Source organism: Oryctolagus cuniculus, chromosome 13 (genome assembly GCF_964237555.1).
Source record: "Oryctolagus cuniculus chromosome 13, mOryCun1.1, whole genome shotgun sequence".
NCBI classification, from domain to species: Eukaryota; Metazoa; Chordata; class Mammalia; order Lagomorpha; family Leporidae; genus Oryctolagus; species Oryctolagus cuniculus.
This window is the reverse complement of record NC_091444.1, coordinates 56,424,738-56,437,661: the sequence shown is the minus strand read 5'-3', so window position 1 is coordinate 56,437,661 and position 12,924 is coordinate 56,424,738. Positions and strand designations below refer to the sequence as shown.

General features: G+C 39.0%; 1 protein-coding gene across 1 annotated transcript in view; it reads right to left on the bottom strand.

The window, feature by feature from the left end:
* RGS7 (regulator of G protein signaling 7) overlaps positions 1 to 12,924 on the bottom strand; it is a 495,913-nt gene that overhangs the window by 237,514 nt on the left and 245,475 nt on the right. Inside the window, 1 exon segment of the mRNA XM_051821475.2 lies at positions 10,259 to 10,355. Within this exon segment, the coding sequence (XP_051677435.1) occupies positions 10,259 to 10,355 (97 nt within the window).

Genomic DNA, 12,924 nt, shown 5'->3' with positions numbered 1-12,924 from the left:
TTCGCCTTGACCAGTAGTGGCCGTTGTGGCCATCTAAGGAGTGAATGAGCAGATGGATGATTTCTCTCTGTTGCCCCATGTCTTTCTGTAACTCCAACTATCAAATAAATAAATAGAACATTAAAAAAACCCTAATTATATGTTATATTAAAGCTCTATAAAATATTGATAAATATTAATGAAAAATCTACATTCAAATAATATTCAATATTATCATAATAAAATATATTTTCTGGAAATAAAGTACAAAAACATACTTGTCAAGCAACTGAAAACTGATGTGGTCATTTTTAATACATTCAAGTATGCATGTAATCAACTAAATGCTATAGTTACAAAATACGATCAACAATGGAACCAATACCCTGCAAAAAGTAAAATTAATCACTTCCTCATCTGTTCATAAACTCTGTGTTCCATCTGGATTTGAATCTCTATTATGCTTATATTCAGAGTTTAAATTCAAAGGATTTTCAGCTGATACAAGTGTCATAGCTTGTTTTACCAAAGATTTTCAGATGAGAGGATGAATAAACATTGTAGGATACAGGATATGAAGGCTAAGGAAATAGCTATCATGCAAAAACAAGACTTATGGGATTCATTTAGAGAAAATCCTCAGCAAAGTCTGTAAACATACTTTTAGCTTTACAGTTATGTTTTGCAATTTGAAGATACACTTGTATAAAAATTCCATGGGTACTTTTGTGAAACTCATGCAGTAATATTGAACTTCATCTTTCATTTTATATTGTGATGGAGTGCTTCAGTAAAAGGGCAAGATGTAGTTCCACATGAATGGAGAGAATTCTGGGCTAAACAACTCCTTAGCACACAAAATCTCTTTCTCAGATATGTCTTAATGATTTATGCTTTACCTGCAAACTATGACTTGAAGCAGTATTCAAATTAATGACTCCCCCACACAAATTGAATTAAAACAAAACAGCAATTAAAAACAGACAAAAAATTAGAAAAAATGAGCAAAGTAGATATGTCAGTAACAAATAAGGTGAAACATACAAATGAAACATGAAATTCAGCAATGTAGTCAGGCATTGTAGTGTAGAGGGTTAACCAACATTTTTGGATGACAACATCCTGCATCTGAGTGCCTGGTTCAAATCCCAGGTTCTCCATGCTTCCAACCCAGCTTCCTGCTAATATGCCTGCAAAGCAGCAGGTAATAGCTCAAGTATTATTTTGGGTCTTGTCAACCACATAGGAGACCTGTATGGAGCTCCTTGCTCCTGGCTTTATTCTAATCTAATCCTGAGTGTTGTAGGCATTAGAGGAATGAACCAGGGAATGGAAGCATCTCTCTCTCTTTTCTCTCTCTCTCAATCTCACTTCCCATCCCTTTGTCTCTCAGCTTTTCAAATAAATAAATCTTTAAAAATAATAAGCAAATTTATCAACATACTTCCTGACAACACACATGTGTGCATACGTGCATGTGTGCGCACACACACACACAAGCACACTTCATGGGAGCTTTGGGAAACTCAGTAGAATATCAGGGGAAAATTTTGTGTGTGTGTGTGTGTGTTTTTTTTTTAACTTTTATTTAATGAATATAAATTTCCAAAGTACGGCTTATGGATTACAATGGCTTCCCCCCCATAACGTCCCTCCCACCCGCAACCCTCCCCTTTCCCATTCCCTCTCCCCTTCCATTCACATGAGGATTCATTTTCAATTCTCTTTATATACAGAAGATCAGTTTAGCATACATTAAGTAAAGATTTCAACAGTTTGCTCCCACACAGAAACATAAAGTGAAAAATAATAGATGATTTTTTAAATGATGATGAAATCAGATCAGACCTATTGTCATGTTTAATCCCAGTGAGAGTCAAGTTGGGAATTGCTAATTTCTTCTTCTTCTTCTTCTTTTTTTTTTTTTAACAGAAGATCAGTTTAGTATACATTAAGTAAAGATTTCAACAGTTTGCACCCCCATAGAAACACAAAGTGAAATATATTGTTTGAGTACTCGTTATAGCATTAAGTTTCAATATACAGCACATTAAGGACAGAGATCCTACATGAGGAGTAAGTGCACAGTGACTCCTGTTGTTGACTTTACAAATTGACACTCCTGTTTATGGCATCAGTAATCTCCCTATGCACCAGTCGTGAGTTTCCAAGGCTATGGAAGCCCCTTGAGTTCTCCGACTCTTATCTTGTTTAGACAAGGTCATAGTCAAAGTGGAGGTTCTCTCCTCCCTTCAGAGAAAGGTATCTCCTTCTTTGAAGACCTATTCTTTCCACTGGAAAATATACATATATATCTCACTGCTTTTAAAGTGAAAAGTTCAATCTTATCTTCAAAGACAAATTTTTCTTAGTAGTTTGTTAAAGAAGAATTTTATTTCCTTGATCTTATCTTAAGGTATTTGGAGAACATGAAGTAAATATCTTTGATCATAATGTTGGGAGTTACAAAATAGCATACAAACAATCATACATCAGTTTTCTATAAAGGCTTTGTTACTATTACCCCGCTTGATAAAGATATTTCTTTCAAAATAAAATTGGCAAATAAAAGAGCTATCTGCACCTCAGTGTTCATTGCAGCTCAATTCACAATAGCTAAGACATGGAATCATCCTAAATGCCCATCAACAGAAGACTGGATAAAGCAATTATGTGATATGTACTCTATAGAATACAATACAGCAGTCAAAAACAATGAAATCCGGTCATTTGCAGCAAAATGGAGGAATCTGGAAAAACATCATGCTGAGTGAAATAAGCCAGTCCCAAAGGGACAAATATCATTTGTTCTTCCTGATCGGTGACAAATAACTCAGCACCTAAAAGGAAACCTGTTGAAGTGAAATGGACACTATGAGAAACAGTGACTTGATCAGCCCTTGTCCTGACTGTTGAGGAACAGCTTAATACTTTATTCTTTTTAGTATTTTTTGTTCTACTTAATACTCTTGGTTGACCTCTTTAATTAACACACAATTATTCTTAGGTGTTTAAATTTAACTGAAAAGTGATCCCTGTTAAATATAAGAGTGGGAATAAGAGAGAGAGAAAATGTACAGTTCAGCACATGCTCAATCGGACTTACCCCTAATGATAGAGTTAGAAACGTGCCAGGGGATTCCAATTCAATCCCATCAAAGTGGCATGTACCAATGACACCTCTCTAGTCAAAGTGATCAGTTTCAGTTCATAATTGATTATAATGATAGGTTTAAGAGTCAAAGGGATAACATAAGCAAGACTAGTGTCTGCTAATACTAACTGATAGAATTACAAAGGAGAGAATGATACAATATGGGAAGTGGGATACACAACAGACTCATAGAATGGCAGAGGTCCTAAGCAGCACTCTTGCCTCAGAATTAGCCCTTAAGGCATTCAGAGCTGGCTAAAAAGTCCATGAGGATATTTCAGGCATGGAAAGCCAAGACACTCTGGCAAAAAAAAAAAAAAAAAAAAAAAAACACAACAAGCAAACAAACTAAAAAACACCTAAATGAAATATCTTTGCGAGTGAGATCCCAGTGGAAAGAACGGGCCATCAAAGAAAGAGGTACCTTTCTCTGAAGGGAGGAGAGAACTTCCACTTTGACTATGGCTTTGTCTAAATAAGATCGAGTTAGTGAACTCAAGAGGCTTCCTCCATAGCCTTGGCAGTTCATGACAAGAGCCTCGGGTGATTACTGACTCCGTAAACAAGAGTGTCAATTGTTAAATCAACAACAGGAGTCACTGTGCACTTACTCCCCATGTAGGATCTCTCCTTGATGAGTTGTACTATGTGAATTAACAGTATAATTAGTACTCAAACAGTACTTTATACTTTGTGTTTCTGTGTGGGTGCAAACTGCTGAAATCTTTTCTCAGTATATACTAAATTGATCTTCTGTATATAAAAATAATTGAAAATGAATCTTGATGAAGAATGGGATGGGAGAGGGAGAGGGAGATGGTACAGTTATAGGTGGGCAGGAGCTTATGGGGGGACAAAGCCGCTATAATCCAAAAGTTGTACTTTGGAAATTTATATTTATTAAACAAATAAAAAAAGATATTTCTTTCAGAAGTTAAGAGCATATAATTCAGGTTATTTGTTGAAGAGAAGACTATAAATTAATAGTGTTTAAACAATTCCACTCCACAACTGACATTTTAACCTCTGCTAATGGTATTCTCCTTCATCTATCATACCAGTTAAAGGTATGGTGATATCATATTTGTAACCTATTTCCCCAGCAAAATAGCAAAACACAGTATAGTAATCAGAACTTGATCAATGTTTTGGAATAGAATTTTAAAAACCTAAGTAAAATATGTTAAGAACAAATGTTGGCAAGGATGTGAAGGAAAGGGTATCCTAATACATTATTGGTGGGAATGCAAACTGGTACAACAATTATGGAAAACAACATAGAGATTCCACAGAAAACTAAAAATAGATCTACTATATGACCCAGCCATTCTACTCCTGGGAACTCACCCAAAGGAAATGAAATCAGCATATGAAAGAGTTATCTGTACTCTACTGTTTTTAGCAGCTCAATTCACAATAGCTAAGATATGGAATCAACCCAGATGACCTTCAAACTGATGATCAAATAAAGAAAATATGGGGTATATACATGATAAAATATTACTCAAAATATTAGCCAGCCATAAAATCCTGACATTTGCAACATAGTGGATGAAAGTAGAGAACATTATGCTAAGTGAAATAAGCCAGATCCAAAAAGATAAATATCATGTTTTCTCTTATTTGTGGCAGTTAATACAGAGAGGATAAAAATTGTGTGGCTATTATATCATTAGATATACAGTTACAAAAACTACTTCACTATTTCATATCATGTACATGAAAATATACTCATTTCACATGTTAAGAAGAAGAAATGGAGACAGGGAATAGTAGAGGCTCCTGGGGTACTGGTAACACTTTGTTCTTAATTTGGGTGTTGGTTATGAATGTGATTAGATGACAAAAAAAAACCACCTCATTTGTCTGTACACTTATGTGCATTTCTTGGTATATACACTATATTTCAATAAAATAAGAAAAAAAGAATGCATTAGGGTAGCAGATGTCAATCCAATATATATATTTTCTTTTTTTCTTTTTTGACAGGCAGAGTTAAACAGTTATAGAGAGAGAGAGACAGAGAGAAAGGTCTTCCTTTTTCCATTGGTACACCTCCCAAGTGGCCGCTATGGCCAGTGCAATGTGCCGATGCGCTGCGCCGATCTGAAGCCAGGAGCCAGGTGCTTCCTCCTGGTCTCCCGTGCAGGTGCAGGGCCCAAGGACCTGGGCCATTCTCCACTGCACTCCTGAGCCACAGCAGAGAGCTGGACTGGAAGAGGGGCAACTGGGACAGAATCTGGCGCCCTGACCAGGACTAGAACCCGGTGTGCCGGCGCCGCAGGCGAAGGATTAGCCTAGGGAGCCGCGGCGCTGGCCAATCCTATATATTTTAATCACTTAAAAAACACCAATTCCCTGGTTTCATGTCTGTCCACATGCATCAGAATATCAGCAACTAGAGTTTGGAAATTTGTGTTCCTAAGATCCTCCCCAATTAATCTATTTTAGCCATATTCCAGATCAGCATTTAGTACAGCCCGAAATGGTAATTCCCTTTTTATAATTTTTGTGTATATTTATGTTTTTTTAAAATCATAAGGATTTTGTGTACAAACATGTGCTATGGGAGATCACTCCTGGTAGCAATTTGAATAAACGGTGGTGTGGGGAAAGTTTGAAATAGAAAAAGGAAGTCTAGAACACAGTAAATGTGGTAAATGTTTTACAGTGGAGGCTTGGAGGAAATGAGGAAACAAGAGGGTAGTTCCTGCAGATTGCAAGACTGTGTCCCTGCAGACAGGGGCAAGAGCTGCAAAGCCACCAGGAACCCAGCATTATCTGCCTCATCTGCTCTGTTTCTCTTTCCTTACTGTTTACTGTTCTCAGACCATAAACAGGCTTCCTTTGCTTTTCTCTGCCCACAGGCATGATCCAGACCCCAGGTTTACACCATCTCAGTCACACACACACACACACACACACTCATATACAAATACACACATACTTCACTGAAGTTATGGGAATCTGAACAGAGTTCCAGGAAAGAAAGGGGGAGGGGGGAGAGAGAGAGAGAGGGAGAGAGAAAGGGTGAGAGAGAGGGAGAGAGTAGATGGGTTGAGCTCTGGTTAGTGTCTCCGCTGATCTCAGCCCTTGGCCTTGTGGCACTAAGTCACAAACCACTGATACAGCTGCCTGAGATACCTCAGCAACTGAGAAGGCGGTTCAGGGGAAAACAAAACAAGGGTGTTGTGATTCATTCACCCAAGGATGTTTCCCATCCTGACTAGCAGGGTGGATCTGTGCAGAGCTTTCCTTCAGTCTCAGGACCACAGAAACCAGAAGGCTTCAATAAACAACTTCAAAACCACAGAATTAGAAAACTCATGGAGCTTTAGATGAAAGAAACACATTTAGAAGGAAAAAAAAGAACTATTGTCAGGTATATTTGAAATCTAATTCTTTGGTATCATTCTGTGTCTAGATTGCAGAAATTGGGGGAAGATAGGATGACATCATATTTTCTAAGTACAGGTGTTTTTATTTGAGGCATATATGGGAATAACTTGGCCACCATGACATGTATTTACCTTTGAAGCATAGGTAGAGTTGGGAACAGCCCATCCCTCAACCCAGCTTTTGACCTCATCAATCTCAGAGGTTGCAAAGGTCCTTGGCTTAGGAGTTGTGCACCGCGCTGAACTGAAGCCAGGAGCCAGGTGCTTCTCCTGGTCTCCCATGTGAGTGCAGGGCCCAAGCACTTCGCCATCCTCCACCGCACCCCGGGCCAAAGCAGAGAGCTGGACTGGAAGATGAGCAACCGGGACAGAATCCGGCACCCCGACCAGGACTAGAACCCAGGGTGCCGGCACCGCAGGTGGAGGATTAGCCTATTGAGCCGCAGCGCCGGTCAAGGCAATACTTCTTAATCATCCTGTTTTAACTGAAGTTCTGATTTAGTAGATCTGGAGTGGTTTCCAGCTACAGCATTTCTTATAAGTTTCCAAGAAATGCTTATATCATCAGTCCAAGGATCATGTATAGAGTATTAGGGTGTCAGGAAGTATTTGCGATTTTTACTTCCCCGTGGAACATTTCACAGCAAGGACCGGCTCTTGTCTGCAACAACTGCATTATTTTCCTTGCATACATCACAGGTCTTCATCACAGGTTTGGATTCTATTAAGGGTGATATAGGTAGCAAATCTCTTGTTTCATTAGCAGCTTTTCAATAAAACAGGCTCAGGGAGAGAAGGGAAAAGGAGAAAACACCAGGAAGGAAAAAAACAGAGGTAACAAATTGGGCCAAAGAGTCACAGAGAAACTAACAATGCATAGGGACCACAAAAAAAAATGCTTCAAAAAGGATATTATTAAAAAGGACTAAACACTTCTAGGTAAGTGGATGGGGTTTAGGACTTCTATTGTATGGGAAATTACTATAAAAATTCTGATAAATACCAGCTATAATACACACAAGTTAAATACACAGCAATGCATCTAACTGAACCTGTGGACAGATCCTGAAAAATTTCTAAAGAATCTAGGATTGGTTGAACTTAATTAGATTAACATGAATCATATGATTTATATTCTTTTTATTTAATAGCTACCATATTAGTTATATATTAGTGAACATTAAAACAATTTTCAGAGATTTCAGGGCCCAGTTTCAATCTGTAGTGCCAATCCCACATTTCAATTAAGATAATAATGTTGTCAGTCAAGAATTTTTCCAGTAGGTTGCTTTTGAGGCATGCTTTCCTAAAGAAATCAGACAAAAACTTTAGATAGCAACGTATAGACTAATAACTCAAACTGGCACTCTATTTTTAATTCCGTAAACAAATCCCTTCTATGACCTTGTATATTGTCATAAAACCCCTGAACTGGAATGTCATCATATAGGCTCTGCACAGCTGAACTGATCACAAATCCCAGTTCATACAGGCACATTAGTGCATTCATCAGCCCAAATTTTGAAGTAAATAATCTCATCCCTTTTATTGTCTTAACAAAATAGGAGTAATATTTTCAAATTCGTTGTTAGATGTGATATTAACTCTCTGAGTCCTTGACTGCAGGGAATTTAAGGCTTATCTGGGGTTACAGGATGTGGACAAAAACCAAGGTTTATGAGAACACAGAGACAAACAAGCCTCAGCATTTCTATCACTAAAGACTTCTCTGAGCTGACTACTGATGAATGGATGGAATATAACAGTACAGATGGCCTGGAAGTGAGAGGATAATGAAAGGAAAGAGATGTGGGATATACAAGGTGTTGTCAAGGAACAGCAAGAAATTGCAATCAAATGCACAGAGAGAGAGAGAAACAGGGACAATTATTAGAGCAAAATGTCATTCCATTGTAGCTCTGTCCTGCTCCAAGCTCCCTCTTTTCTGAGAGCAACACAGCAATCAAACATCAACACCTGGACCTGCTAAATTGTTATTCAAGCTCTGACTCTTCTCCTCTTCCCAAAGTTGAAGTCGTCTTTATTAGTCTTCCCCCTCGATTCTGGTTCATGAAGAAGCATAACCAACCGTGTGAGGAAACCTAGACAACCATTTTCCCTATGCTCAGTAGCAGTCTCCTTAATCCCAATCCTTGCTGCTAGAGGCTTTGTTCCCTCCCACCACAAGCTATGGTGCTGATCCAACTGACCTAGAATCTTCCCTAAACTGGACTAGGCCAGGCCCCGGCATATGCCTCAGTCCCCAGACCAGGCCTTCCTCACTGTATGCGGTCAGAGAACAGAGTTTAAACTTACTATTCTACACTTTTTTCTTGGGTTTCTCTAGTCACTTCCAATCAAACCCAGGGAGTTTCCTTCTTTCTAATACTAATTCCTTTATTTCTCAATTAAAAATGAAAAAAAAATTGAGGGCCATATCCCTTCTATCTTGCATGCCCAGTTATTCACCAAATCCTCATGATTTCTCCTTCTTTTCCTTCAGTCCCTGGATATGAGAACTTATACCCAAACTATCATTCAGAAGCCTTACAACCAGCACTGTGACTGTCGTCCTTGCTGAAAGTTCATCGCAAGCATTCTTATCATAACACACTCTGCAAAAATTTTGAATGTGTCTATATTGCCCCATATATAAGTATCAGATTCCCTTGATTAGCTTTCCCAGGTCCTCACATCTCTATTTATCCCTGCCTGTCTTCCCTGTTCCTTCCAGCCTGGCCATTGCCCAGCTCTACACAGCTGAAGGTGACTGCTGCACTGGAGCTGATTTTTCTTTGATTTTTTTCAGCTTCCTAACTTCCATGTATAAGTGACGTAACATCATTTCACACATTTTTATATTAATAATGTTATTTTATGTTATATCATAGTTTTCTTTCTTAACCAACTAATTTAGGGCAGGGCCATAGCTTTGGAGATTTTTTGTTTTATTTTCATGATAAACATGCCCAGGATATTTTACTTATTTCTAATTATTTTAAGATTTATTTTTTATTTGAAAGCCAGAGTTACAGAGCATGAGACACAGAAGGGAGGGGAGAGAGAGAGAGAGAGAGAGAGAGAGAGACAGGTCTTCCATCCACTGGTTCACTCCCTAAATGGCTACAATGGCCAGGGCTAGGCCAGGACAAAGCCAGGAACTTCATCCAGGTCTCCCACATGGGTGCAGAGGCCCAAGGACTTGGGCCATCTTATACTGCTTTCCCAGATATATTAGCAGGGAGCTGGATTGGAAGTGGAGCAGCTGGGGCTCAACAAGGGCCCATACAAGATGCTGGTGCTGCAGCTTTACCTGTTATGCCACAGTGCCAGCCCCACTCAGGATTTTTTTAAGTACTTTTGGAATATTGAGTGAAAGAGAGTTTCAAAAGTAAATGACGAGAATATATATACTTTAAATATCTTTAATTGTATTTATTTGAAAGGCAGAATTACAGTTCACTCCCCAAATGCAAGGTGCCCAGAGCTTCTTCCAGGTCTCCCAAGTGACTGCAAGGGCCCAAGCACTTGGGCCATCCTCTGCTGATTTCCCAGGCACATTAGCAGAAATGGAGCAGCCAGGTCCTGAGCTGGTACCCATATGGAATGCCAGCATCAAAGGCTGAGGCCTAACCTGCAACACCACAATGCCAGCCCCATGGAATAGATCTTAAACAGTTATGTGAAAAGTGCTGAAGAAAATAATCTGCTTTGAATGCAAACTCACCAGAGAAGACACTAGGTATCTTGGAAAGAAAGCTTTTGACAGTACGAATAGGAATTCCATTCTTTTCATCTTGCATGCGTGCTATGACGTCTTCCATCTAAACAACAATAGGAAAATAGTTAAAATCTTTCAAAAGTTAAACTTTTTCAAATAAATCAGTTACCATAAGAATTTTGTAAACAAATTTTGCTACCCAACTGAGAATAATGTCTTTCTAGACTTTATCACATTATTATCTAAAGCGAGGTTAACAGGAGTGGAAGAAAACAGAAAAATGGCAATTTTGGGGTCCATTAAGCTACTAATAGAAATTGAATGCTTTGAATTTGCCTCTTCCCTAGTTTCATATTCTTTGGTTACAAAGGTTGGGATAAAAGAGCATTCACTTTTGAATTTGTCAAAAGCAACTGTCACATATTCACTAACTTTATCTCTACCGAACTCAATGTAACAGAAAATAGGAGCCTTAGCAACACCTGCTTAGATGTCCTCAAAAAGCAAGAGAGTTTCTGTGATTTGGTTTAATGTTTTAAGTAGAACAACCTGCCAGGACATTCAGGATTGACTGCCAGCAGCTGCTGCTTCTCTTGCACAGGCACTTAAAGTATGATAGGAACTCTCTCTCTCTCTCTCTCACTCTCTCTCGCTCTCTCACTCTCTCTCTCTCACACACACACACATATAAATACACACATTCATACAACACAGGCTCACACACACATAGCCACACCAATGGACTGCAGACATATTCATGCATACACACATGAAAATATACACAAGAAAAACGTAGCATCTGAGCTTTCTGTCCATTTAGTGGATTATACGTTAGCTCCCTTTAAGTCTTGTTAGTACACTACTCTTTTGCTTTTGAGAATTTTCAAAGTCTAATGTGGAGTTTGGTTCTGAATAACATTCATTTCATAGTCTCAAGTGACTCTTCCCCTGTGCGTCTAAGTAGTAGGAGGAGAGTTGAAACACACTTATCCATTTACTCATCCCACAATCACTGAGCACTGAGCATAGGCCAGATTTAGTACTGGGTACTCTGGTATGAAAATGAATAAAACACTATCCCTGACCTTGAAAAATTCAGAATCAATAGAGAAAGCCAAGATGAAATTTGAGTAGTTTGTGGTTTTGTTAATACTGTTATACCAATGCATATTTGCTGTTTTGATAAATAGGCTAGGGTTATGTAAGATTATAATTTTTAGGAATGCTGAATAAAGGGCCTATAGGAATTATCTGAGCCAGGAACTTCCACTGGGTTTCCCACGAGTGTTCAGGGGCCCAAGGACATGGACCATCTTCCACTGCTATCCCAGGCCATAGCAGAGAGCCGGATCAGAAGAGGAGCAGCCAGGACTAGAACCGGCACCCATATAGGATGCCGGCGCTTCAGGCCAGGGCGTCAACCCACTGTGACACAGCGCCGGCCCCTCAACAACAAATTTTCAATGTACTTTATAATAATAGGCTTAATCCTCTATTAAATAAATAATTCAACAAGTACAAAGTAGAATGGTTTGCAACAAAAAAATCCAATTTGCTTAGATATGTGTTAAAAAATAAATGGACACGCAAGAAGAAGGAGTTTTAAAGATAGGTCTGTATTTGAGTCTGAGGCCTTCGAATTATTATCCAGGTTATATACTATCTCTAGGGCTCAGTTTCCTCATCCATAAAATGGTGATAGCAATACTAATCATAATCCCTTCCTAATGTTTTCTCAGAGATTGGGTTAGAGCTAGCATGGGGCAAAATATTTTAAGATTACACGATACAATATTTATAAAGCCTGATACATAGATAGCACAGTATTAGACTTCAAATGTTCAAGCACCCTGATACTTGAGAATTCTTATTGTTAGCCTCACATTTCTTTTAACGAACATTGTTACCTAATCCCCCCTTTTTGCTCCTAACTTACTCCAGGGGATCATGGCTGACCTATCAGATAGTCAGAAATGAGTCGGGAAAGTGAAATTGGCCAATGGGATTCATTCCGTTTTGTGGGCAGGTGGAAACCCACATCCAACTCTGTGGCTGGAGAGGCCAGCCCCAGTAGTGAGCCAGTCTGCTCAGGATTGGGTGCTTGTGAACAGCACACTTTCATAATAGCGGTGCCAGCAGTCAACGCGATTTTGTGACCTCATATGCACCATTCTACCTGGCTGAGTTTTTCAGTTCAGAATTCACATAGGAAAGGAAGGCGTTTTTTCATCAGGCCCCACCTCCCCCCTCCTAATAAAAAAAATAACCAAATAGTCACTTATCATGGAATAAAGATATCTAAGTATAGAAACATGAAATTAGATAGACTCTCATGACCTTTTATTCTGTTCCTATTTGCCCTGGATTCCCCTGACACAGAATTCAGAAATGAGGAATAAGCTGCTTTGCCTTGCCGAGTATCAGCCCCTAAGCCCTCACATTATCTGCTTAATGGTTTAAACCCTGCTGGATTAGACAGTCATAGAAACCTCTCTGACTCCCACTTTGATCACTGCATCACCCAGGGATGTAGCATCCATCACCTCTGCTTAGGGACAGAGTGAAAATGCATGACTATGAGTAGAGGCGCTTTCTCTGTAATGTCACAACACCTCCCTGTTCACTGGGTTTCCACAGAGTCAGACTAGGAGACTGGGAATTAAAAGTGACTT